Genomic DNA, 27,816 nt, shown 5'->3' with positions numbered 1-27,816 from the left:
TTTTCCTCGTCGTTTCCACTCTGACCAAGGGGCCAACTTTGAAAGTAAATTGATTGCTGAGTTAAGTGCTGTAGGAGTCCAGAAGTCGCACACAACTCTCTACCATCCGATGGGTAATGGGGGAGTCGAAAGGTTCAATAGAACGCTGGGAAACATGATCAGGGCTTTACCTACGAGAGCGAAGCACAGGTGGCCCCAGAAGCTGAAGTCGTTGACCTTCGCCTACAACTGTACAGTCCATGAAACCACGGGCTACGCCCCTTTCCAGTTGATGTTTGGGAGAAAACCACGTCTGCATGTCGACATGATGTTTGGGACTGTGCTGCAAGACTCAGAGGTTGTAGACTATGACGAGTACATCAAGTCCCTGACGAGAGACCTGAGGGAGGCCATGGAGATGGTACAGGTGTCGGCAACCAAACAGCTGAAGAGGCATGCGGGCCTCTACAACAGGAAGATCAGAGGAGCTCCAGTGGAGGTCGGTGATCGGGTGCTGCTGGTGAATAAGGGTGAACGTGGAAAGAGGAAGCTGGCGGATCGTTGGGAGAACAACCTCTATATTGTTACGGTGAAGAATAGTGACATTCACATCTTCAAGATACAGGACATGTCGACTGGCCAGGAGAAAACGGTCCACCATAATCTGATAATGCCTGTAAACTTCTTGCCTCTCCCTGACACTGCCTTGGAGACACTGAATACGGGAGACCGTGAGGATCCGAGTGAGGAGATGGAGGACTCATCCATGAACGATATACCAGAAATGGACATCGGTGAGAGGACTAGTGTGTGGGTATCAGAACAGACCTCGGAGGAAACACAGTCGGATCCCTCTGAAAAAGAGACCCCAGATGTGCTGGAAGATGGGCCACTGGCGAGGGACCCTCAGAACTCACCACATTCTGAGGGTGCCACTGGTGGCACAAGCATGTCAGAGCTAACCTTTGGAGAAGAAATGTCCAGCAACAGTCACAGAACCCTTGACCTTGACTATCCACTGACTGTGGACAGTGACCCACCAGTGGTGGTTGTAGGTGAACAGGTTAAACGTAATGATAACTCTGTTAGGCCTGTGGCTGGCCAGGGGCTGGTCGGGTTAGGAAACGCCCAGTGAGACTCATAGAGACTATGCAGACACAGAGGGTTTTTCATACAGAATTCATTAGAATACCGGTGTAGGATTAGAATCCAAGTCTGAAGCCCATTTTATTTTTTTACATTTATTTTTTTTACTTTCAAGAGAGAGGTCATGGGTCAGAGGTCAAGTAGGCCAAGGTTTTTCTGTCTGAGGTTATTATTGTCACCGAGTGTACTGAACATGTAACAGGTATGTTTTCCTACAGGGTCTTTGAATTCCCCTAATTCACTTTAGAGAATAGTCTTTGCACTGGAATATTTGGTGACATATGTATTGCAAGGTATTACATACCTCATTTTGTTTCTTTATAGTATGCAAGTGTAATTCAGCAGGGGAGAATGTAACAGGGTTGGTTATGTTTCCACTTGCCTCTAAAGAAATGTGTATTTAATGTTCAAGCATTCTTATTGGTTGGTTCAACTCTGATGACAATAAGGTGTGTTGTGATTGGCCCCGCTTGCAGATAGGGGGAGATCGCGAACGTCAGGTCTTCCCAGTATGAAAATGTGATGCAAGGGGTAGGTCACGTTCTGAATATTGTTTTATATTTTACAATGTGTACAAGTTTGCTGTACGTTACTGATTTATACATGTGTGGGTATATGGTACCTGTTAGGGATTGAGGGGCTTTCTGTTTTTTAAGTGTGTTAGCTAGCATACACCGACGTAATGGTCACATAAGCCCACTGCTAACACAGTTATCTTCATGCTACAGATTTTGCCATCGGCAGCCATCAATATCGTTAAGCACTGCACAACTAACGTGCTGTTTCCCATTTAACAACAGCAGCAGAAATAAATGATGCTCAACTGGGACCACTGGCTGATGTGATTTATTAGGAGAAAACACAACGCAAGGAGAGTACGATATACATCTGTTACACGACTACTCGAACCTTGGCTGCAGCGCATGGTCACCTTGTCTGAATTGTACATTCTTAACTCACAAGTTTTATACCCTTGGGTCAGAAAGGGGCGTTTCTGTCTTTATGGCAAGTTCTCTGGGCGTAACTAGTTACGAGGCAAGGTATGGATTTTACTCAGATCCAATTTAGACAACTAACTTAACATTTCATCTTTACAAAAACATTCTATTTGATCTGGACATTTTCCACACAACGTACAGGATACAAACATCAGATACATATTATGAAAACTCTTCAAGTTACAATGTTTCGTTATAACGTCATCATTAATAACATAACAAAAACAACATTCATTTTCATATTACATCTATCGTTGTTTCCACCATTTGTGGCATGTTACTGTTCTGAGGTAGGTTCTCCACAGGGCCCACTCACACATTCCAATCCTCCATACTGAGAGGACAAAGGATTTGTCTGCTGTTTAAAAGATTTACAATGGGCATTAAACATAACACAGAAAACACAGTGCCAAACTGAATGTCTTTGAATCTGAAATCTCTGAGCTAGAGAAAACCTACCAAAGACGCCAGACGAAAGACCTATACAGGCTTTTGGTAACAAAAAACTCAAATATTATACTCTGAACACATATCAAGCTGAGAGGGCCCTCACTAAATCAAAACAGCATTACTACGAACTTGGAGAAAAAGCACACAAAGTATTGGCATGGCAACTGAAAGCAGAAGAAAGTAAGAGGACAATTAATGTTATAGAAACTCTTACTAACGAGATAACTTTCAACCCTACTGAAATTAATGATACTTTTAAGAAATATTATATATCTTATTATAATAAGACCTCTATACTTCCCAATCAAGCGATGATCTATCAGGAGATAAACTCTTTTCTCTCCTCTCTCAACCTCCCATGCATGTCAGAGGAAGACCGAGAGCGCCTGAGTGAACAGTTCTCAGTCCCTGAATTGTTGGAGGCCATTAAAACCTGACCTTCTAATAAATCTCCTGGGGAGGATGGCTTCCCTCCAGAGTTCTATAAAACATTTAAGGAGCTGTTGGTGCCCTACCTTATGAAGGTACTTAAAAAATCTGGGGAGGACAACTGCTTTCCAGAGTCTTTCTCTCAAGAGGTGATTACAGTAATTCACAAGAAAGGGAAAAACCTGCTGAAGTGCACCGCCTATAGACCAATCTCTCTCCTTATCACAGATTGTAAACTGGTCACTAAGATGCTATCTAAGAGACTGGAGTCATGTCTCCCCTTGTTGGTCAACCCAGATCAGACTGGCTTCATAATTAATAGATTGTCCTCCAATAATCTCAGAAGGTTCTTTGATATAAATCACCTTGCTAACAAAAACAAAATACCTAGTGTTATAGTCTCCCTCGACGCCGAAAAAAAGGCCTTTGATAGGGTTGAATGGCCATATCTCTTTCGCGTCTTGGAAAAGTTTGGTTTATGCACCGTGTTTGTAAATTTGATAAAATCACTCTACAAATCTCCTAAAGCTAGGATTGCTACCAATGGGATTACTTCCTCCTTGTTCCCTCTCTATAAGGGGAACAGACAAGGTTGCCCAATTAGCCCCCACCTCGGCTCTCGCCGTCGAACCATTGGCTGAGGCTATTAGAACATGCCCTGACATACATGGCTTTGAGGTGGGCCCCCATACTAGAGGTCAACCGATTATGATTTTTCAACGCCGATACCGATTAATCGGCTGATTTTAAAAATGTATTTGTAATAATGACAATTACAACAATACTGAATGAACACTTATTTTAACTTAATATAATACATCAATAAAATCAATTTAGCCTCAAATAAATAATGAAACATGTTCAATTTGGTTTAAATAATGCAAAAACAAAGTGTTGGAGAAGAAAGTAAAAGTGCAATATGTGCCATGTAAGAAAGCTAACGTTTAAGTTCCTTGCTCAGAACATGAGAACATATGAAAGCTGGTGGTTCCTTTTAACATGAGTCTTCAATATTCCCAGGTAAGACGTTTAAGGTTGTAGTTATTATAGGAATTATAGGACTATTTCTCTCTATACCATTTGTATTTCATTAACCTTTGACTATTGGATGTTCTTATAGGCACTTTAGTATTGCCAGTGTAACAGTATAGCTTCCTTCCCTCTCCTCGCTCCTCCCTGGGCTCGAACCAGGAACACAATGACAACAGCCACGCTCAAAGCATCGTTACCCATGCAAAGCAAGGGGAATAACTACTCCAAGTCTCAGAGCGAGTGACGTTTGAAACGCTATTAGCGCGCACCCCGCTAACTAGCTAGCCATTTCACATCGGTTACACGAGTCTAATCTCGGGAGTTGATAGGCTTGAAGTCATAAACAGCGCAATGCTTGACACACAACGAAGAGCTGCTGGAAAAACGCACGAAAGTGCTGTTTGAATGAATGCTTACGAGCCTGCTGCTGCCTACCACCGCTCAGTCAGACTGCTCTATCAAATCATAGACTTAGTTATAACATAATAACACACAGAAATACGAGCCGTAGGTCATTAATATGGTCGAATCCGGAAACTATCATCTTGAAAACAAGACGTTTATTCTTTCAGTGAAATACGGAACCAGGTTGTGTCACAACCTGGCACAACCTGGCGCTTATCGTCGGTGGAAGGAAGAGTGGACCAAAGCGCAGCGTGGAAAGTGTTCATGATATTTATTTACAAGAAACACTCAAACAAAAATAACAAATCCAAAAACGAAAACGGTCAGGCACAGACACTAAACAGAAAATAACACCCCACAAAACCCAAACGGAAAATCACAACTTATATATGATCCCCAATCAGAGACAACGATAGACAGCTGCCTGATTGGGAACCACACTCGGCAAAACAACAAAGAAATAGAAAACATTGATTTTCCCACCCGAGTCACACCCTAACCCAACCAAACATAGAGAATAAAAAGGATCTCTAAGGTCAGGGCGTGACAAACGAACCCGGCAAACAATACCAGCCAACAAGTAATGACCTGAACATTATTTACAAACACGCACACAAACATGGGGAAACAGAGGGTTAAATAATGAACATGTAATTGGGGAATAGAAACCAGGTGTGTAGAAAACAAAGACAAAACAAATGGAAAATGAAAAGTGGATCGGCGATAGCTAGAAAGCCGATGACGTCGACCGAATAAGGAGACGGACCGACTTGGGCGGAAGTCGTGACACTAAAGCTTATGTCCTGCATTAAAAAAAAAAAAAAAAGTAAGCAAAAATGCTCACAGTCATCAAGCTAGGTAAGAGATCATTGTTAAATGTTTAACTGATTAACAAGACTGAATTAGATCAAAGGTAATTCAATAATAAATATTGTGTTGCACCTTTAACCAATAGCGTAACAAATGAACAACTCTTGAAAAAATACAAAGACTTGATCGTCTTTATTAAGACATCCTCTATATAAAATTTCAGCCAGACCGACCACCCAGCCTGCAAGCCCGATCCCCATCAGTCTAATGAATAACTCAACTCAATTTCCTTCCCAGCTCGCACCATACATTTTTTTAAAGTTCCCAAGGGAATGGTTTAGAAGCAAAAAAACAACAACAAAAAAACACACCTCAAATATACATTAATACACAAAAACAGCAAATACTTAATATCATTAATATCATAGGCCTAATAGTACTGTAGAGCTCTTTTTAACTGCACACAATATAGCTAGGTCGGCCAGTCCTGTCCTTTGGTGTCCACCAGCCTGCAGCGCACCAACCCAACACACCCCACTCAGCTTTAGGATCTTAGTGAAACATTCATTATTTATTTTGAGTGAGTTTGGCCAAGGCCAGAGTGACAACCCACAGGACGGCAGACCACCAGGGACAGGTCTGAGCAGCCCAGCAGCTAGGAATTGCCTAAATAGGTATCTCGCCTGACGTGGGCATGTTTTCAATACAGGCTCCTTTAGTTGTACTGTATTCCATATAAGGCATCCAGACCTTATGAAAGTTGCCCAGTATACCCTTAGTCTGGTAATAAATCAAAGCTAGTGGTACACAACTTGACATTGTGGGAGGATAACCAACCTTCCAATTAATGACAATGCATTTCTTAGCCGCTATAAATGCTTGGTTACACAGGTTCTTTTGATAACAGTCTCCAGTATCAACATTTCCAAGCAAACAAAAACAGGTAGAAGGGAGAATCTGTAGATTTGCTGAGATAAAATAACATACTCTTTGCAAGAATTCAGTCAGCCTTCACAAGGCAGATCAAAGACCCGTGGAGCCGGCGGTAAAGAGAATAGCTAGCATCGGAAAATAGATGTGTTTGATGACACGCAAGAAAACTGGGCAACTTACATTGAACGACTGGAACAGTACTTCATTGCAAACGACATTGCTGATAACAAGAGAGTACCAGCGTTGTTGAGTTTAATTGGCCCAAAAACGTAGTTTGCTAAGAGATCTGACTGCCCCTCTGAAGCACTCCAATAAAACACTCACAGAGATTGTGGAGATATTGCAAAATCACCTATCACTTAAACCACTCCTCATCGCGGAACGTTTTCGTTTCCACAAGAGAGATCAGAATGAGGGGGAGGGTGTTAGTACATATGTATCAGAGTTGAAGAAACTGTCTGAACATTGCCAGTAGGAGAGAACCTAAATGACACATTAATGGATAAATTTGTTTGTGGACTGAAACATGAACACATTCAAAAACGTTTGCTCACAGAATCAGATCTCATGTTTGCGAAGGTTGTTGAAATTGCTGTGGCTATGGAAATCGCGACTAAAGATGCATTTGAGTTGCAAAGTAAAAGAAATACTGACCTATCACAAACTTCCCTGCACAAAGTTTTCACGCAGCCGACAGCTACCCTGTGTGGCCGAAAAATGCAACAGGTGTGACAGAGATGGTCACAGAGCAGAGGACTGCCGTTTCAAAGACATAATTTGTCACAAATGCAGTGGAAGGGGGCACATTCAAAGAGCATGCAGAGCAAAATTAAGTCACAACAGGAAAACTGAGAAAATTAAAGGGTCTGTGAATGCACTAGTAGAGAACAGTGGCAGTGATACAGATGAACGATTAATTGGTAAAATGGAGTTAAACACAGTGACTTCTCCCAGCAGTAGCATAATATGGGTGACACCAGAAATCAAAGGCAAACCCCTCCAAATGGAGCTGGTCACAGGATCTGCAGTGTCTATAATTTCCACTACTGTCTACAATGAGCACTTCAAGGCTATCAAGCTGAAGAACACAAATGTGTTGCTGAAGACCTACTCAGGAGAGAGATTGAGCCCAATGGGGGTGTTGCAGGTCAGCGTGAGTTATGGGGAGCAAACACAACAGTTACACCTGTATGTGGTGCCTGGAACTGGCCCCCCATTATTTGGCAGGGAATGGCTTTCAAAAATAAAGCTGAACTGGTGTGACTTGAAAATGCTCCACACGTTCCAGTCCAAAGAGAAAGGCACAGATCAAACACTGGAACACTTGTGGAAGAAATACAACACAGTTTTCAGTGATCAGATGGGAACAGTAAAAGGCTTCACAGCAAAACTTGTACTAAGAGATGACGCAACCCCAAAATTCTGCAAAGCCAGATCTGTTCCATACTCCCTGAGACTAAAGGTGGAAGCGGAAATCGATCGCTTGCAGGATACAGGGATCCTGACGAAAGTGCACAGAAGGACAGAAGCGAATGGGCCAGACCCATAGTTCCTATTGTAAAGAAAGACGGGTCTGTTAGAATGTGTGGGGACTTCAAGGTAACTGTGAATTCAATGTTGCATGTGGACCAATACCCCCTGCCACATCTGGATGACATCTTTGCTGCACTAGCTGGTGGGAAACACTTCAGTAAAATCGATCTGAAACAGGCTTACCTGCAGCTACCGGTTGAAGAGAGCTCCAAACAGTACCTGACAATAAACACACACAAAGGTATAAGGTCTATACAGGTATAACCGCCTGGTTTTTGGCGTTGCATCAGCCCCAGACATTTGGCAACGAACTATTGACCAGATTTTGAAAGGAATCCCAGGAACCCAGTGTATCCTGGATGACATGATCATAACAGGACGCACCGACAAAGAGCACCTGGCTAACCTGGAAGAGGTCCTGAAAAGACTGAAAGAGTATGGTCTACAGGCAAACTTACAGAAGTGTGAGTTCTTCAAAGACAAGATTGTCTTCTGTGGACATGAAATCGACCGCAATGAGTTGCACACAACACAGGACAAAATCAATGTAGTGGTACAGGCACCACGACAACAAAATATCACAGAAGTGAGATCTTTTACGGGACTGATCAATTACTACAGAAGACTCCTCCCAAACCTGCCAGCAGTACTCCAGCCTCTAAATCAGCTCCTGGAAAAGAATAGGACATGGCGGTGGACAGAACAGTGTGAAAATGCGTTTCTTGAGGCAAAACGGCTCATCACATCTGAACAGGTCCTAATGCATTACGACCCTGAACTGCCAGTGAAGTTGGCTTGTGATGCGTCCCCTTATGGCTTAGGTGCCGTCCTTTCACACACACTGAAAGATGGGTCAGAGAGGCCAGTTGCATTTGCGTCACGAACATTGAATGATGCAGAGAAAAACTACTCACAAATCGACAAAGAAGCACTGGCGCTAGTGTGGAGCGTCAAGAAATTCCATGCATATGGCAAGCGTTTCACACTGGTTACGGATCACCAGCCGTTGCTTTCCATTTTCAGTCCAAAGAAAGGCATTCCGGCAATGACAGCAGCCAGGTTACAGCGATACGCCTTGTTCCTTGCCAGTCATATGTATGACATTGAATTTAAGCCGTCGTCCCTCCACACAAATGCAGATGGATTATCTAGACTGCCGTGTACAAGAGAAAGACAAAGGAGTGTGGATGCAGTGGACATTTTCCATACCGCTCAGCTCGAGGCACTACCAGTCACAAGCACAGTTAACAAACAGGAGACAAGGAAAGATGTGACCTTGTCAAAAGTGTACACATACACCATGTCAGGATGGCCAGCTACAGGCAGAAAGGAGCTGACTCCGTATTTCCAGCAGAGAAATGAAATTACAACGTACCAAGGATGTTTGATGTGGGGAATGAGAGTCATGATATCCCAGAAATGCCAACATCAGGTTTTGCAGCAACTACATGAAGTTCATGTTGGAATTGTCAAAATGAAGCTGGTCGCAAGGAGCAACTTCTGGTGGCCCGGTCTGGACCAACAGATAGAAAACATGGCGAAGAACTGTAGCGGATTTTTGGAAACCCTTCACATGCCTGCTCCTGTCCCAGACCACCCATGGGAATGGCCCACAGAGCCATGGCAGGGAATTCATGTGGACTATGCTGGTCCCTTTGAAAAGTACATGTTTCTGGTTATAGTTGTTGCCCATTCCAAATGGCCAGAGGTGTTTTGCACTGACTCCTCCACCTCAGCTCAGACGATAGAGTGTCTCAGAACAACGTTTGCACGCTTCGGATCTCCGCTGCAGCTGGTAAGTGACAACGCGCAAGCTTTTGTAAGTGACGAGTTTACAAGATTCATGTCAGTAAATGGAATCAAACACTCAACCTCAGCTCCGTACCACCCTGCCACCAATGGCTGGCAGAACGCTTTGTGCAAACCCTAAAGCAAGGACTCCGTGCAGCAAAACGTGACGAAGGGACTTTGCAAACAAAACTGGCCAAGTTCCTGGCCTCCTACCGAAACACCCCACATGCCACGACAAATGAAAGCCCAGCCACACTGATGTCCGGGAGGCCTCTCCGCACACAGCTGGACATCATGAAGCCAAACAGGTGTAATGAAGTGCTGAACAAACAAGCCAAGATGCTCTCCGGTGGCCGGGAGCGCCATCTCCAAACAGGACAGGAAGTGATGGTGCGAGACTACAGAAGGGGGGGGGGGGGATGGACAAGTGGGACCGTACATACACAAACGGGACCCAGAACTTACCAGGTTCAAGTGAGCCCAGACATAATGTGGCGGCGTCACATTAACCAAATGCATTCCACGGAAAACAGCACAACAATCGAGAGAGAACAGGCACAGAGAGCTCCTGAGAGTGACACACAAGGAACTGTAGAAGATGGTGGGGCAGTAAAGAGACCCCAGGTTGAAAGAAGGGAACGTGTTGATGAAGGTGCAGCTATAGCAGAAGCTATAATGGAACAAGCACACACTGAGGATGTTCAGGAGCCTCGAGACAATCCTAGGCGCTACCCAGAACGAAGGCACCGTCCACCAGACAGACTGGACTTATAAACAAACAAACAAAAACTAACTGTTCAAGTTCAAATCAAAAGATGCAAAACAACTACAACAAGTTCTGGGAAATGTTTCAGTTGTGGTTTGGTAAAAGTAACTCTGATTGTATAAGAGAAGGAATGTTATGTTCTGTTAATTACTGATGTCCCCTTTAAGAATGGAGCACCATGGTCACCCGCAGTGTTATTCTATGTTATTCTAGTACTAACTCGTTTTTAGTACATGTGAAGCTCCAGTTCAATTTCTTGTATTCAGAGTCTTTCTTATTATATAAATAAGTAATAAGAGCTAAGACACTACAATAAGTATTGATTACTAAGAATTGTCACTGCCTGCAAAACGTCCACCTAAAAGGTAGGCTATATCCGATAGGCCTATACAAAACGTAAGGGTTGCTTTTATCATTCTTGCTGCTTCAAGTTCAGTATCCATACCTGCGCGATCATGTGGGCGTGTGGTCTCAATTAAATTGAGTAGGCTATAGCCTATGCATGCACGGAGAAGCACGGGACAGTTAACTTTTCAAGGAAATGTAATTCCTAAATAGGCCTATGATTAGGCTATAGTTTACTACATTGCCTAGAAATGCCTAAATATGAATCACCCATATTTCTCCTTCTGAAAATCTTCACACTCCTAAAGGATGGTCTATATAAATAGCTCAAGAGAAAGTGCATGTCTCTCCAACTCTGCTCTCTTCAAACTACATCTAGCATATTGGCTGATCTTGACAATGTGAGAATCTCTATTAAAGGCTTGCAAGTGAGCTGCGTCACATATGCCTAAAATAGCATTGTGGGACTGTGGTTGGGTTTGGGACCAGTTCTTGCGGTAGTGGGTGGGAGTCGGACAGAAAGCCAGCTGGTGCTGTATGAAAAGCTGTGGGTGCAGGCAGGAGCGGGATGAAGAAATCAGTCAGGCGCAGACCTCTACTGTGCACCATGACAGAGAAGCCTGTCACGTTAGAGCTGTTTATTACTATGTCAGTGTGAAGTGTAGGGAATTAGCCAGAGAAACAGACAGATCAATAATGTTACCATATTGACTAATAAAAACTCACTGCATTGAAAAAATGTCACAATATCAATCTTGTTATCAAATCAAAGTTGTTTGGCCGATTGTCACATCGTTTGATTCAGGTCTAGTGTGATTGAAGCAAAAGAAATAGCTAACGTTTGACAACTTTTGGGCAGCTCTCCCTCTAACTGTACATCAACTGGCGAAAGCTAGCTAAGTTAATTTACTTCTGTTGAAACGGACGAAACAAAGGCTACAAAACAACAGCTGTTAGATATTAGTAACAGTCACCTCATATCGCTATCTGACAGATAGCTAACTTAGAGGCTAGGGCTGACCTGGCTGTGGTAGCTACTACTAGCTAGTGTAGCTTATTCATTAACCTCAGACAGAGAGGGGATGAAATATTAGCTAACGTCACATGTCAGTTACAATACTAGCTCAACACTGCGAATAAACACTAGTTTAGTTGTTTTCAGCAGTTACCTTTCCAGCTACATCAATCAACTAAAGAGTAGCCAGTTTCTGCTCTGCTTCCTTTTACAACTCGGTGAAAGAGCGCAACACATACACACTATGTTTAACTCTCCCGTGCTGGTCCAGCCAGCCTTCCAGAAGTTTTGCCTTCACACAGCTTATCAACCCTCTCTGTGGTGTCCGCTTGGTCTTAAATCCAGCCTCCTGAACACCAACAGCCTACCTGACCGCTCTGAGGCACCCACATGGTCCTAAAGCACACCCGCCAACTTTTGTATCACATTGAAATGATAAAACTGGGGGGGGCACAAAAATGCAATTTCAGAATGTGGGGGCGGACATGACCTCCCCATCCCCAGTGAAAGTTGCGCCCCTGCACACAAATAACACATATCGTTTTAAACAAGTTTTCTACTGCCTAAATAACACATAGTAACATCCGTAACATTCTGATATTAACAAATATGTTCGACATCACATTCATACCTAAAAGGGGGAAAATATGGAAATAAATCACACGGAGATGTGTCTTCTGCTTCAAGTCACTTGTAATGTGTGAGCGCCCTATACAGGGTTGCCAGGTCTAGTAAAAATGTTTACACAATGATGACTCAAAACCCACCCAAAAGGCCTGAAAACTAGCCAATTGTTTCCCCAAACATCACGAGAGGATTTTCCACGTTTATACAATAAACAATTTCCCCATAATGTTATGGAAAAAATTAAGAAGGAATATCGACATAACCGGTAACTAGGTTAGAAGCAAAATTCGGTTTTCATCAAAATAATAATTATTGTGAACTATGAAATGATGTAATAAACTCATTTGAATATGTTGCAAGAGAAAATATAATTTGCCCTTATTAAACTCGCCAGATAATTTTCGATCAATGGATGTCGATGTAAGTCGTTTGACTGCTATGATTAAGCAATAACGCACAAGGTGGTATGGTATATGGCCAATATACCCCGGCTAAGTGCTGGTCTTCAGCGTGAACCAACACTGAGTGCCTGGATACAGCCGTTAGCCGTGGTATATTTGCTATACCACAAACCCCTAGGGTGCCTTATTGCTATTCTAAACTGGTTATTAACATAAAATACTTGTTTTGTCATACCTATGGTATATGGTCTGATTAACCACGGCTTTCATTCAATCAGCATTCAGGGTTGAACCTCTTTATAATTGTAAATACATCCCTTTTGCGCATGTGCAAATTATAGATAAATCAGACAGGAGAGTTTGAGTAATTCTAATGTTTGGCTATTTTCTGGGAGAACTACAAATAGTTATAAATGGCCCATTTGTGAGATTGACTTGTCATTTATAGGATACAGACTAAAATCTGGGTTTATGATTGTAATTCAACTTTGCCATGGTTTGCTTAGATTCACTACATGGCCAAAATCATGGACATTAATATGGAGTTGATCCCCTCTTTGCTGCTATAACAGCCTCCACTCTTCTGGGAAGGCTTTCCACTAGATGTTGGAACATTGCTGCGGTGACTTGCTTCCATTCAGCCAGAAGGGAATTAGTGAGGTCGGGCACTGACGTTGGGCGATTAGACCTGGCTCGCAGTCGGTGTTCCAATTCATCCCAAAGGTGTTTGATGGGGTTGAGGTCAGGGCTCTGTGCAGGCCAGTCAAGTTCTTCCACACTGATCTCGACAAACTATTTCTGTATGGACCTCACTTTGTGCATGGGGGCATTGTCATGCTAAAACAGGAAAGGGCCTTTCTCAAACTGTTGCTACAAAGTTGGAAGCACAGAATCGTCTAGAATGTCATTGTACACTGTAGCGTTAAGATTTCCCTTCACTGGAACTAAGGGGCCTAGCCCGAACCATGAAAAACAGCCCCAGACCCTTATTTCTTCTTCACCAAACTTTACAGTTGGCACTATGCATTCGGGTAGGTAGCGTTGTCCTGGCATCCACAAAACCCAGATTCGTCCGTTGGACTGCCAGATGGTGAAGCATGATTCACCACTACAGAGAACGAATTTCCACTGCTCCAGAGTCCAATGGCGGCGAGCTTTACACCACTCCAGCCGATGCTTGGCATTGTGCATGGTGATCTTAGACTTGTGTACGGCTGCTCGGCCCTGGAAACCCATTTCATGAAGCTCCCTACGAACAGTTGCTGTGCTGACGTTGCTTCCATAGGAAGTTTGGAACTTGGTAATGAGTGTTGCAACCGAGGAAAGATGATTTTTACGCACTTCTGCACTCGGCGATCCCATTATTTTAGCTTGTGTGCCCTACCACTTCGCAGCTAAGCCGTTGTTGCTCCTAGACGTTTTCATGTCACAATAACAGCACTTACAGTTGACCGGAGCAGCTCTAGCAGGGCAGAAATTTGACCAACTGACTTGTTGGAAAGGTGGCATCCTATGACGGTGCCACGTTGAAGTCACTGAGCTCCTCAGTACAGCTCATTCTACTAACAATGTTTGTCTATGGAGATTGCATGGCTATGTGCTCAATTTTATACATCTGTCAGAAACGGGTGTGGCTGAAATAGCCGAATCCACTAATGTTAAGGTTTGTCCACATACTTTTGGCCATGTAGTGAAAATGCACATAGCCTATAGCTCCTTATATAAAGGCCTACATCTTATTTCAGATAGTCTTCAGTAACCTAGGGAAAAGGTAGGCAAGATGTAAACTGAACGATTTAGCAGCTTGCTTTGTTCAAATGAACAGACTAATTTATTTGGCCATTAATAATTGCATATTAACATAATGCTACAACAACAATACACTGAAGTTATAGGTTATTTATTAAATCCGTTTGCTAGCTCCAGGAAGGCTACACAACTGGCACAAATTGATTTGCAATGACTCCAGTGATATAGTCATTTCAACACATTTACTGTATCAAATCGTAGCCTACAGTAGCCTACAATGGCATATAAATTAATAAGCTACTTGATGGCCAACAGATGCAAATGTAACATTCTCCACATTTAATGTCAGTTTCATTGAGAACTTTTCCCCATAACAGAAGCATGCGAGGGAATTCCATAACTTCCATTTCAAACTTACACTCAAGCATAATGACAAGTTAAATTGCCTACCTACCACTTGTGAAAAAATGTCACGACCTGCTTGTGTGCTGCTCTGTCTCCTCTCACTCTCGTGGATTAAGCTGCACACACACACCTCCGGCCCCACCCACCACTCAATAACTCAGCAATAGCACTGCCTGATAGTCAGCAGTAGCATGTCACAGTGAAATAAAAATGTTTTAAAGAGAAATGCCATGACGGTCGCTGTGTAACTTAGAAGTAGCCCAAAAACCTGCAACCCACGACCAATAGTATTAGGACAATTTACAGTACAAAATAAATCACAAATATGGCAACCCTGCCCCTATAGGAATTCCTAGGTATAACCAATCAAACCCAGATCATTTAAAAAAATAATGTTAACCTTTAGTTAACGAGGCAAGTCAGTTTTAAGAAGAAATTCTTATTTACAATGACGGACTAGCCCTGGCGATGTTGGGTCAATTGTACACCGCCCTATGGGACTCCCAATCACGGCCGGATGTGATACAGCCTGGATCAGACATCAGTAGAGCACACATATCGAAAAAATGGATAGTATATTACTTACTGCTACACATTATGATTCTGTATTATTATTTTGTTATTATTAAGACACTTTTAATTATATCACACGTCCCTCCCGTCAAAGTATCCACATCTCACATGAGAAGGTTAAAATATAGGATTCATATATAATGTACAGATATGTGATTAGTGATACTTCAGTCAATATAGGATATGTCATGGGGTGCATTTTGTATTTGAAAAGATTTCCATAAACTGAACCGGTCTTCTCGTACTCCAGTCCAGCAGGTGGTGATAAATCAAAATGTGTTACCTCCTACCAGATGAGGTTGCCCGCGGAAACGGACAGAAACCAGGAACTAGCTACCTCGGAAGCTACTAAACTTAATCTAAAATGTCTAAAATACAGCTGTTAAGAGTGTTTCTCAATGAGCGATTAAGAACTGCTGCGGAGGAGATATTATGGGCAGTTGAAAAAACGATAGCAGAAGAAGTTTCCCGTTCAAATGAGGAAAATGACCGTCTACAGAGGCAGCTTGAAATCGCTCTCATAAAGCTAAACAGAGCAGGTTTGTGATTACGTTTGTCTATTCAACCGTTATTGTATGGAAGTGGATAGAAAATATCACATCAGCTTTTACAGTTACATAGTTATGTCGTTTATGTCTGAATAGTCATAGAGCTCGCCAGCTTGTAGTCCTAAAAACCGGAAATTAGTTACCTGGTTCGTTCAGCCGTTCCCATGGAGGGAAATGAATGGGGAAAGAATGCAGTTCGGTAGGGTCTGATGCTTCTTAATAAACTACGAAAATAAGGTCTGAGGTTAACACAGGTTTAGAAGATCTCATACAGTACGTTTTGTTCTATGAGATGAGTCAGTTAACATAACCTTTATGAATTAAGAAGCCTTTATGTGCTTCTTTTGATTACATGCATGCTTCACAAAAAGTAACGTTAGCTGATGATGATCTCATAGAGCAGTAAGATCTGAGCCTGTGTTTACCACAGACCACATTTTATGTGTTTATCCAAAAGCCCTACAAAAAAAACATTAATTTCACCCATAGGCTTTGGCCAACGAGCAATGGCGGAGTTAATGCCTACAAAAATACGCTGTTAATAATGCTCTCTATTGTAGGCTTACAGTTTTTTTATATCTCATCCTTCCTTTCTACTTGCCTCTAGACATCCTCCAACAGTCAGTCTCGGAACAGGTTCCCCCTGAGCAGCAGCAGGAGTGGAGCCCCAGTCTCGGACAGGAGGACCCAGAGCCTACACAGATAAAGGAGGAACAGGAGGAACTCAGGACCAATCAGTGGGAAGAGCAGCTTCAAGAGCTGGAAGATGATACCAAAGACTCCATATTCACTAATGCCTTTATGGAACCTGACTGTGAGGACCCAACTCGGCACTCATATCTTTATCAAGCCCAGAATGACGGAAAAGAAGAGAGAGACTCTCTACCCAGCACCTCAACTGCACATATCAAAACAGAAACTGGTGGAGAGGACTACAGATTATCAGAACCAACCAGTGATTCTCAGCCTAATTATGCAAGAAATCCATACTGTTCTGCAGCTCAGAGGGAAAACATTGATTGGATGGGAGTCGGAGGGCCTCCGTCATGTTTTAAACCAGTCAAATCAAAGAAAAGATGGACAGGAAAAAGACAAAGCTCCCATATGAATACTAAGGGTAGAAAATCCACAGAGTCGTCCGATCTGAAATCACCCAGGCAAAGGGATAATGCTCCTTGCCGTTGTAAAGTGTGTGGAAAGTCTTTCCAGTACATGGGTTCATTAATGAAACATGTGCAAACTCATACAAATGAGAAAGAACATATTTGTGGTGTGTGTGGAAAATGTTTTGAGTCCACAGAAAGTATGAAACATCACATCCAAACTCACATTGCAGATAGGATGTGTTGTCATGTTTGTAGTAAATGCTTCACTAGCAATAGGGATCTGATTGTGCACATGAGAACCCACACAGGGGATAAACCGTATCAATGTTCTGATTGTGGCAAAGAATTCAGCGTTCGCAATAGTCTGAAAAGGCACATGAAGATTCATGCAGGAGGTAAAGGATATAGCTGCAGTCATTGTGACAAGTGTTTCAACACTAGCTTCCGTCTGACATTTCACATGATGAGGAGTCACAGGGGCGAAATCATACAGGTGTCCTGTATGTAGAAAAACTGCTTTACCCAATCATGTGTAATCAGAAAAGTCACACTGGGGAAAATGTGTATGAGTGCAGTGATTGCAGTAAATATTTCAGTGACAGTGGCTGCTTGAATTTCTAAAAAGTCCACACAGACCACTGTCATATACGGTGCTCACCTAAATCTGTATAGTCCTAATGCTGGAGTAACTCGCCTTTGAATGAGCCTCGCTCGCAAAAAGAGACAACCTGTGTGTTTTTGGAGTTCTATTATGGTGGGAGGAAAGGAAATTAGCTACTAATGGTAATACATCTAAAACATAATAAAAGTACTGTGATTTCAAGTATGTTTTATTCCATTAATCTGTTGAGCTACTTTTTAATGCCCAATAAATATAAGCACAAACATATACTCAGTTTGGACAGTATGTGTAGGGAGTTGAATTTTAGTTACTGGAATTGTAGCCCAAAATAATTGTGGGCAAACTACATAGTCAACCACCAGGCTCTGTACACGTTGACAGTAATTTAAATGGTTATGGACAAATTATAAACTGGGTGGTTCCAGCCCTGAATGCTGATTGGCTGACAGCTGTGGTATATCAGACTGTATACCATGTGTATGACAAAACATATTTTTACTGCTCTAATTACATTGGTAACCAGTTTAAAATAGTAATCAAGCACCTCGGGGGTTTGTGGTATATGGAAAATATTTGTTTGTAAGGATAGAGTAGCAAACAAATTGTCAGTCAACGTAACTTATTTGAAAAGGCATTACTTTATTACATTTTTCAACATTTTCTTAACATTTGTCATAATTAGTTAAAGCAATTCATTTGTATCTGCTCTCGCTGGACTTCGGCTGCATATTTTCTGCCATTTTCTTCAAATCTGAAAAGTTATGAAGCCACACCCATTTCCTGAAGAATGGCATTAGCTTGGGTGCTTGACTGCATTTGTAAGGTCAGAACGCTCAAATCAACCATACTCCTCCGCCCGAACATCCAGTGTGTGCACAAACGGTCAATGCTCTGAATTTATGAGCACACTCCCAGCACTCCGGATTGAATTTAAGAACACCCCCGAAGAAGTCGTGAAATGTCAAACTACTCATTTGCTATGCTAACTAGATAGCAAGAGGTTGCATAGCAACAGCATCAACTTCCGGTAGACAGATGAAGCGCTAGTAAGCTCAACTGAAAGGATACTATTCATTTACAGTATATTAAAATGAACTAATAGTATGCAGTATACTCATTAAGTATGTAGTATACAATATGTTAGTATGGGTATTCGAACACAGCTTTTGTATTTTGGCGAATTTAGTACGTCATCCGGGAAATTTTGGCATACTAACTACATCCATACTATGACCAATAAGCACACTATATACTCAATTCACATCACAAATAGTACGGTTAGTATGAGTATTCAAACACAACTCAAGTCTGGGTTCCATTGGCGCAGGCAGCCGCAGAATAGCAGGTGACACGTCTGGCATTTCGACTTAATAATATTACGTAAATTCCGGAAAGGGAAGTGGCTCCTTTGGAAAGTTATCGAAGCAGAAAGTTCTCAGAAGTTATCTAGCTAAACAAACAGAAGAAGGGAAACATGGGAACAACAGCAAGTCAATTAGGGAAGGATCTGCTCTCAGAATATCAGGTGACATAAGATATTTAACGTGAATTAGATATCTATCCAAGAAAGTGTACACAAGTTGTTGGCCATTGTCGTTACTAGGTTAGGGAATAACTAACGTTAACTAAAAGCTAACCAATTTGTTTTTAGCCAGCTGGCTATTTATCGTTACCTTTTGCCCCCATAAAAGAGTCAGCTTGAATTATTGCCTTTATTAACAAGCGAGTGCATTTTCAGCTTTTGACGACTGTTAGCTAGTTAGTAGGACAACTTGTTGAGCACATTGCATGTGACCAACTGATAAAAGCAAGAAGTTGTGGTAAAAATATGGAATGTGTGTAGTATTAAATAATGTATTAACACTTACCTTCCAGGAGCTGACATTTCTTACAAAACAAGAAATTCTGTTGTAAGTAACTAGCTTTATTCATGATCATTTCAATTGACTGATACTTTTTTCAATATCCTATTTGATACAAATACAGTATAAATATATAGGCTCCATTTTACCAGAGCTTAACGTCCTTGTCAACTGAAAGGGCTAAAGTCCCAATTTACAACGAAATTTGATCGGCAAGATGGATTGTTTGAACTAGGTTGGAATGGTTTGTCATTTAGATTTTAGATTTATTGCGAAAGGGACTTGATGAACAATCAACATCCATACAGGCAGAGCTAAGTTTGTTTGATGCGTCTTTTCTGTAGGGCACACAAGCGATTCAGTGAACTCCTCTCCAAAGAGGACAGAAACCTCACCAGTGTGCCCATGGAGAAAGTCCTTTCACTGCCAGAACTCAAGGTGACAAGATTGCAATTGAAATTCTACTCCATTACTAATACTTGAATGTTGTTACAAATCATTGTAACATGTTGGATTACCTTTGGTCCCTAATGTTTATGTTCTGTCCCCACCCTTTAGTCCAACCCTTTCAGGAAAAGGATCTGCCATGTATTCTCAACATCTGATATGAAAGATGGAAGTCTCACCTTTGAGGACTTCCTTGATCTCTTGAGTGCCTTCAGCGATTCAGCTACACTGGAAATCAAGTCCCACTACGCATTCCGCATTTTTGGTAATACAATTGTTGGGAATTCTTGGGGTATATGTATGTCATGTATTCATGCATGTCTGGCAGTGTGTGGGTGGCTGGTGAAAACATAAAATGGGAATTGTTTTGTATGTTCAGACTTTGATGACGATGGTACTCTGGATGGTGGGGACCTGGAGAAGCTGGTGAACTGTTTGACTGGTGAGACTGAAGACACAAGGCTTACACCTGAAGAGATGAGGCAGCTCATCAGCAATGTAAGTTTACAGATTAAGGCCACTATTGGTTCTTCCCAATGTGAGCCTACCTCAAGGAAGAACTGCTGTGTATGTTAGTCAGGTCTGCTTTGTATGATTTCAAGTCTCCGTCTGCAATATCCAAGGGTAAAGCAACTACTTATTTACTTTTCAATTTTACAGATTCTTGAAGAGTCAGATATAGACAAAGATGGGACAGTAAATCTGTCAGAGTTCCAACATGTTATCTCGAGGTCACCAGATTTCGTCAGGTGAGTTGAAATCTGATTAGAATATCTCTCCATAATCGCTACATTTTAACTATGTACCCCCCTCTAATATTCCACATTGTTCTTCAGTTCTTTTAAGATTGTGCTGTGAAGTCTACAGAAAACACACCAGGATATGGATGCTTTGGATTCTGTTCTATTCATACTAAGAGGACCTCTTCTATTTTTTCATTGTAATACCAGTAACTGAGAATTTGCCTTAAATTATACAGAGTGGCTTTCCCCCCCAGACTAAAGGTTCCTAAGCTTCTGGGCGTGTGAGAATCACACACTGCGCATGTTTTTACCTCTACTTGACGCATACATTTGCGTTGTCTCTTTCCTTTCACATTTCTCATTGTGAATCGTGAATGATAAAGAGATAATGGATTTTTTTTTGTAGGCACAAACTCCACCATGGTTCGTTGGAGGGGAAATGAATGGTGTTTTTGGTTAAACGGCAAAAATAAGTTTAGGTAAACACGGGCTTAAGAGATTTTTTTGGTTCTGAGAATCTTTATCAGCTAACATCACTTTCTTGAATTTTGAAGAATTCATATAATCTATTTTAAAAAAAACATAGCACAAAGGCTTAATTCATAAACGTCATGTTAACTGACTGGTATTATCTAATAGAACAAAACAAGATCTCCTCAGCCTGTGTTAACCTCAGACCTTATTTTCGTCATTTATTCCAAAACCCTATTCTTTCCCCATTCATTTTTCACATAGGGTTGGCTGAACGAACCAAAGGTAACTAATTTCCTGGGTTTTAGGACTACAAGCTGGTGAGCTCTGATAATTCTTCAAGTTTTTACCGGTTAAACGTCCATACAGCATCTGCATACCAACCATTTGATCTCATCAGTTTCATGGGATATACATTTATAGCTTCGTGTTATTATTGTTTCAAATGATGGGCTAGTGAGCCAATTTTAGAGCAGATGTTAAACTGTAGCATAGTTTAGGCTGTGTTTTTGCCTAGTGGCCACATGGAAAAATTAGTTTTTTTTGTCTGACAGTAATGTCATACTATTATATTCGGTTGTTTTGTAGAATACTATCATTGTGATCTTGCAGGCTTTGATCAAACTTGATTAAACAAGCACCATTAGCCAGAGTAGCCTGTTCTCTCAGAGCGTGCATAAAGTAGAGAATAATTTTTCCAGGGGGGAAAGGTTTGATCCACAGCCTAAATTATATTGGTCTGTGTAGATTAATATTTACAGTTTGAAAATGTATTTCTACATCATGTCAGTGCTCTCTTAACTGTAAAACTTTTTAAAATCTATAAATAGCTAGAATAAAAGTAATCAAGTCTTAGTCACTAACTTTACTTTGTCTGAAACAAACAGCTAGTCAATCAATCTGTGCCCCGTCCTTAGTGCTCCACTCCTACAGGCAGTTTTTCCATTCTATGTAGTCCTTGGTTACAGAGGAATAAGGATATTTGTGTCAGGATGGAGAGAGGTGTCCTCTTTGATAGCAGAAACAAAAGTGTTCCATGGTCCACACACTACATCCACCACACGCAGCCCCTGGTCCTTGAAAAACTCTACCCGTCTTGGCTCGTCTGAACTGTTCACAGTCCCCTGTCCCAGCTGGCCGTATTCACCTGAAACGGTGGCAAATGCGAAACTTGTAGCCGTGCATATGAAAATACAGGTGAAATACATAACGGCTATTTATTCAATACACAGGCCTACTCAAAGCCACGTAGACTAGAATATTTGACATTTTAAGCTTACCCCAGCCCCAGGTGTAGAGATCACCTGTACCTGGAAAATAAATAGAAAAAATACTCAGTGTCATCTCTCTAAATTAGCTGTTTGAGGCAGCTTGTGTGAAGGGCTCTTACTTGTGGCTGCCGCAGTGTGACGCGACCCACAGCTGATCTTGCTGACCTCACATGACTGAGTAACATCCACCAGGGCTGGGAAGGCCTGTATTGATATGAACACCTCATCGTTGCTCTCTTGATCTTTACATGTGCTGGCACCACCTAAACATACAGCAGTTCAGATAAAACATATTTATATATTGTGTATCTACACCAGTTCAGAACCTCAATGTAGGTGTTTTGCAACGCAGCCAATTTGGGGTATATAAGTATCATCCATTTGCCTGCATGAACACTGAATATTAAAACAAGCTGAGCTGGTGGGTCTGCCCTCCCAAAATATAACACAGATTTCAGACAGGCAGACCTGTGTCCTGGCTCTTCTGCTGCTCTCCTCTTAGCGCTCGTGATGGCAGTCCCACCTGGCCACTCTCATTCCAGCCCCACACGTACAGGTCTCCCCCAGCTGTGGACCAGACTAGTGATCACATTGACTGAATAATGTAATGCAATCACTCTACTTTATCATTCTTTTGTAAGTTCCATCCCAGTTAGTCCCTCTTACCACTGGTGCAGACAGAGTGCCAACCCCCGGCGGCCACAGTGCTCATGGGCATACCCATTAGTGCCTCCATTGCTCTGGGCTCCTCCTGCGGGCTCAGGTCCCCATGTCCTAGCTGCCCATGGCTGCCAACAACACCAGGGAGCAAGGTTTTAACAACATTTAATACAGATCCTATGCTGTCGTTCATTCTGCCATGTCTGATGTACCCAAAATAGTCATCAGTAACCTATGAAAGGTGTGCTGTAAAAATGCCTATTGACTAAACTGTTGTACAGGATTTGTTAAATCCATTACAAAACATGACATTTGTGGTCTTCACCTGCCTGAGCCCCAGGTGTAGATGTCTCCAGAGGCAGTGAGGAGGACTGCGTGCTCTGTGCCTAGTGCCAGGCTAACAGCCAGTAGTTGTGGGGAAAGTGGGCGGTAAAAGGGAGGGTTGGAAGCTATGTACCCTCCTGGAACTAATGGGAATGCTAGTGAGGGCCCTACAAAACACACAAGAATACATTATGATTACAACATTATTGAAATGCAACTATTGATCAGAGCTTCATTATATTTTCCACACACCTGTACATGGACCTGGGTGGGGGAAATAACACGATTTATTTCATTCTAGGGGCTGTGGGTGGTACCAACTATGCTACAGCTCCAGTCAGTATAAATCAATACCAGTATTATCTGAAATCCCCATACTCCACACTGGTTTCTTCTCATTTCGTTCAGAGTTCCAGCACTCTACTCTGTCTGTGAAAGACAGGGCCAGATATCCCTCGCTGATATGTGCATCCTGGCACCCTCGGCTTTCCTCTACACAGCCGCCACAACCTCTCTGACTGGGGGTTCCTACTCCAAAACCTGCCAGACACAGCCCTCCATCACCTGAAACGTAAACAAATGATACAGTTAAGTGGAAACTTTGAAACAGTCTATGTAGTTAGACGAATTGAGGTACATGGTTGCAACTTAATTGATACACTGTGGGAACTGGTTCATGCAGTTATCAACCTTTCACTGCGGTCACTGGTTGAGCGGTCTGCCTGGACTGCAGAGTTACAATCACAAGAAGGCAGACCTTTCAAAAAATATAGCAGTTTTAAAACTGCAGTCGACGGGTCTTTTGGACACAGGATTTGGCAGCATACTGCAGTTATACTAAGCTCTAACTGCAATCTCTTTTCGTAAGGGATGATCGAGTTGAGTACTCTACTCACTATTTGAATGCAGAGCTGCTCTTCGACTCCAACTCGTCCTGATCTGCGTATCAACATTGCTATTATGTTGACAGATTTGGACAGGCTCCTCTTCCAAATTCCGACAAACAATATCAATAGAGATTGGATATGTCACGTTGGCATCTCCGGCACTTTCCGCATCAGTACATTTTTCATTTGCTCGTATTTGCCCAAAGCCGTTGAAGCCAAATCCAAACCAATTCATCAGCAACTCTGCGTTTCGCGGTAGCGTAAACCAAAAAATCCGTACAACGTTGCGATCAGTGCTACAGATAGAACAATGAAACGGATACTTCACCGGATGTATAAATGTGAAGCATCCGCTTTGCGTTTCCAGTCATTACCAAATATGGTAGTGAAAGGAAACGAGAGAAGATGAAACGAGATGGGTTTTGGCCGACATTCTGCAAATTCTCATCGATTAAACATTTGATCTCAATTGAATTTTCTGTTCCCAAAATGTGAATGAACAGAGTGGACTACGTTTTGTAGACTTTACACTTTGGCGGTTGGCATCCAATATGTTGCATTACCGCCCTCAACTGGACTACAATATAAATCCATTAGGCTATACTTTAATACTTATATATATATATATAATACACACACATACATATACACACACACATATATATATATAAATAAAACACCCTTCCAACTAACCCTACACTCATTAAAAACCCACTACCCCATTCAGCTACTTTGACCCTATCTGCTCCTGCACCATGCCAAAGGCCTGGGAGGACGGGACACCACCACTCAACACACCCTGTAACTCTTCTGAAGTCAAATCTTGTATATCCAAATACTTTTCTGTAGCTGCCACCACAACATCTATTTTCTGTGATTAATGTTCAATTTCTGAGTTAGTTAATAACCATTGCTATGAAAGCTTGATAACCATTGCTATGAAAGCTAAGAAACCAACCTTACAGAAGCATATATCACTGGTTGGCCTATCCCTCTGTGCTGGCACAGATCTACTACTCACAGGGATCCTAACAGGATCCCTCACCCATCCTTTACTTTTTTCACTGCCTCAGCATACAACACCTGCACTACTCTGACTCTAGCCACCTCAACCTGCCTCTCTCCTCCCGGACACTTCCGATCCCCAGCAACATGGGCACTCCTACAGTTGACACAACTTTATCCACGGAAACTACACAATCCTTTATATCCCATGCCCTCCTGCACACTTCCCACATCTTGGAATCTCCCTCCTACAAACTGCTGCTACATGACCGTACACGTTGCACCTGAAACAGCGCAGTGGATCCGGCACAATAGCTCTAACAGGATAACTGATATATCCTGACTTGACTTTGTCAGGTAAACCCTGAAGCAAAACTCAAAAGGGCTGACTGACTGTTTCACAGCACTCCCCACCGGGTCTGGGTTGCACCAAACAGCAGGCATCACAAACACCAGGAATCTTCAACTTCACCTTTACACTTAACACTAAATCATTCCTTTCAATGGTGCAGATCTTAACCCAAGTAGTGTGACATAGAGCGTCCACTCCCTCTGGTCATAGTAAATACAAACAAATATCACAAGTTCACTACAGGTTACCTTCACTGATTCAAATGCACCCACCTCCTTTTTCATCCACCCTGAAACCAAAAATGGATCCGCTAAAAAGCAAGGATCCCCTTTCTACAAAAATGTCACTCCTACTGGACCAGATTCTTCTTTATCATGTCCATTGATGCCAGGCTCAGGTTTCGAGTTCAACACAATTTCCACCTCACTTAACTCGCCCTCATTCACTTCCATTTCACCTCCAGAATTCGGTCTGGCGCACAGCTCACTCTGTTTGCACTTGACACCAGTCTTCTTCAACACCCTATCTCCATTTTTATCGCCATCTTCCTCAAATTCAAATCCAAACCTCTGCTTTCCTCATTTTCTTCGACCTCTTCTTCCTATTTGTTCCCTCTATTCCTCCTCAGAAATCCACATTTGTGTGTCCCTGTCCCAATATTCCTATTCTCCGGACTTTGCTTGCGGCCTGATGTAACCCCATCTCATAGTCGTCCTGCTCACCTCGGAAACGTGTCTTCCCTGGGCGCCGAACATTTGTAGAGCATCTTCCTGGTCATTTTCAGCTCTTGCCTCCAGCTCCATACGCTGCTGGAGATGGGTGTGAGAGAATTTGATCCGTTTGATTGTGGGAGGTCAGATCAGCATTTTGAATGCATGCTGTGCTGTAGTCCGACGAGTTGAAACTAATTACATATATAAACACTGGATTGCTGATGCTATTCCTTTATCTTGCTGACATTTTCCCCCTCATGCATTTCCTTTGCATTCCCTGACAATGTCTACAAGTGTTTAATGTTTCCAACATATTATTTATGTTGTACTATAATGCACAGAGAAACACAAATTATTGACTTGCACCTTCTTATAATATGGATCATTTTTGCTTCCCTTTCCTATTTCCACTAGATTTCCAATGTCTCAGTTATTGTTTGTAAACCAAAAACACCAAGACTTTAGAAGGCTGTCTGACAAAAAAACTTGCGATGTTAATACATCTGAGTGATTTCATTAAAAGCTAATCCTTTGTATCTAAATCATTTCATCACTAAAGACTGCATCTAGCCTTAACTATTTATGTGCAATTTCTGGATTATGGAAACCACAGGAGGCTGCTGAGGGGAGGATGCTCATAATAATGGCTGGAACTGAGTGAATGAAATTACATTAAACACATGGAAACCTCTTTGATACCATTCCACTTATTATGTTCCTGCCATTACTACGAGCCCATCCTCCCCAAATAAGGTGCCACCAACCTCCAGTGATGGAAAGTAATTTCAAAGCAAGATGTTTCAACCAATAATGAGTATAAACCTTGGATGAATGACAGGGGGCGCTGTATTGAAGCTACCGCCAAATTGGTACTCCTCGATTGTATAAAAATATATTTTGGAAGCTATATAAATGCATTTATTAATGTCTACATTTGTTTTTGACACATTTCTTATATTAAAGACAACTTAATGCATACTTTTAAATGATGTGAGCTAAACATACAAATAAAAAAATAGATACAGTACCAGTCAAGTTTGGACACACCTACTCATTCAAGGGTTTTTCTTTATTTTTACTATTATCTACATTGTATAATAATAGTGAAGACATCAAAACTATGAAATCATGTAGTAACCAAAAAAGTGTAATTGATTTGTTTAAATCAATATATAATTTAGATTCTTTAAAGTAGTACAATGACCCAACCCACCTCCAGGCTGTGTAAGGGCTATTTGACCAAGATGGAGTGCTGCATCAGATGACCTGGCCTCCACAATCACCCAACCTCAACCCAATTGAGATGGTTTGGGATGAGTTGGACCACAGAGTGAAGGAAAAGCAGCCCACAAGTGCTCAGCATATATGGGACTCCTTCAAGACTGTTGGAAAAGCATTCCAGGTGAAGCTGGTTGAGA

At 42.0% G+C, this 27,816-nt stretch overlaps 3 protein-coding genes across 4 annotated transcripts; 2 read left to right on the top strand and 1 right to left on the bottom strand.

Moving 5' to 3' along the window:
- The first annotated feature begins 15,658 nt into the window (after positions 1-15,658).
- On the top strand, positions 15,659-17,864 carry LOC129862284 (zinc finger protein with KRAB and SCAN domains 8-like). Its single transcript, XM_055933779.1, has 2 exons — positions 15,659-15,926; positions 16,543-17,864. Exons 1-2 carry the CDS (start codon positions 15,752-15,754, stop codon positions 17,547-17,549), a joined length of 1,182 nt encoding a protein of 393 aa, XP_055789754.1. The 5' UTR covers positions 15,659-15,751; the 3' UTR covers positions 17,550-17,864.
- A 496-nt stretch (positions 17,865-18,360) lies between these two features.
- LOC129862286 (calcium and integrin-binding protein 1-like) lies at positions 18,361-22,041 on the top strand. The gene is made up of 7 exons (XM_055933781.1): positions 18,361-19,188; positions 19,539-19,573; positions 19,870-19,963; positions 20,084-20,237; positions 20,352-20,470; positions 20,633-20,721; positions 20,809-22,041. The coding sequence occupies exons 1-7, from the start codon at positions 19,138-19,140 to the stop codon at positions 20,828-20,830; spliced, it is 564 nt and encodes a 187-aa protein (XP_055789756.1). The 5' UTR covers positions 18,361-19,137; the 3' UTR covers positions 20,831-22,041.
- On the bottom strand, positions 20,351-26,401 carry LOC129862283 (RCC1 domain-containing protein 1-like). 2 transcript variants are annotated; one of them, XM_055933777.1, is made up of 8 exons: positions 24,338-26,401; positions 23,796-24,005; positions 23,443-23,608; positions 23,124-23,245; positions 22,926-23,024; positions 22,577-22,720; positions 22,467-22,496; positions 20,351-22,333 (listed from the first exon to the last, which is right to left on the bottom strand). In XM_055933777.1, exons 1-8 carry the CDS (start codon positions 24,561-24,563, stop codon positions 22,149-22,151), a joined length of 1,182 nt encoding a protein of 393 aa, XP_055789752.1. In that variant the 5' UTR covers positions 24,564-26,401; the 3' UTR covers positions 20,351-22,148. The 2 variants fall into 2 exon arrangements, with proteins under 2 accessions (XP_055789752.1, XP_055789753.1); XM_055933778.1 differs by having other exon boundaries at positions 23,820-24,005.
- Between the last annotated feature and the right edge of the window lie 1,415 nt (positions 26,402-27,816).

This window comes from Salvelinus fontinalis, chromosome 9 (genome assembly GCF_029448725.1).
Source record: "Salvelinus fontinalis isolate EN_2023a chromosome 9, ASM2944872v1, whole genome shotgun sequence".
Lineage (NCBI taxonomy): Eukaryota > Metazoa > Chordata > Actinopteri > Salmoniformes > Salmonidae > Salvelinus > Salvelinus fontinalis.
The sequence above is the reverse complement of the archived record's forward strand: the minus strand, read 5'-3'. Positions and strand labels throughout refer to the sequence as shown.

Excerpts from the sequence above, each read along its gene's own strand:
- LOC129862284 (XM_055933779.1), top strand. The coding sequence starts at position 15,752 with ATGTCTAAAATACAGCTGTTAAGAGTGTTTCTCAATGAGCGATTAAGA. Across the intron at positions 15,927-16,542 it reads CATAAAGCTAAACAGAGCAG|ACATCCTCCAACAGTCAGTC; the intron begins GTTTGTGATTAC and ends ACTTGCCTCTAG.
- LOC129862286 (XM_055933781.1), top strand. The coding sequence starts at position 19,138 with ATGGGAACAACAGCAAGTCAATTAGGGAAGGATCTGCTCTCAGAATAT. Across the intron at positions 20,238-20,351 it reads CTACGCATTCCGCATTTTTG|ACTTTGATGACGATGGTACT; the intron begins GTAATACAATTG and ends TTGTATGTTCAG. Across the intron at positions 20,722-20,808 it reads AGGTCACCAGATTTCGTCAG|TTCTTTTAAGATTGTGCTGT; the intron begins GTGAGTTGAAAT and ends ATTGTTCTTCAG.
- LOC129862283 (XM_055933777.1), bottom strand. The coding sequence starts at position 24,563 with ATGAATTGGTTTGGATTTGGCTTCAACGGCTTTGGGCAAATACGAGCA. Across the intron at positions 23,246-23,442 it reads TACACCTGGGGCTCAGGCAG|CCATGGGCAGCTAGGACATG; the intron begins GTGAAGACCACA and ends TGTTGTTGGCAG. Across the intron at positions 22,334-22,466 it reads TCTCTACACCTGGGGCTGGG|GTGAATACGGCCAGCTGGGA; the intron begins GTAAGCTTAAAA and ends CCACCGTTTCAG.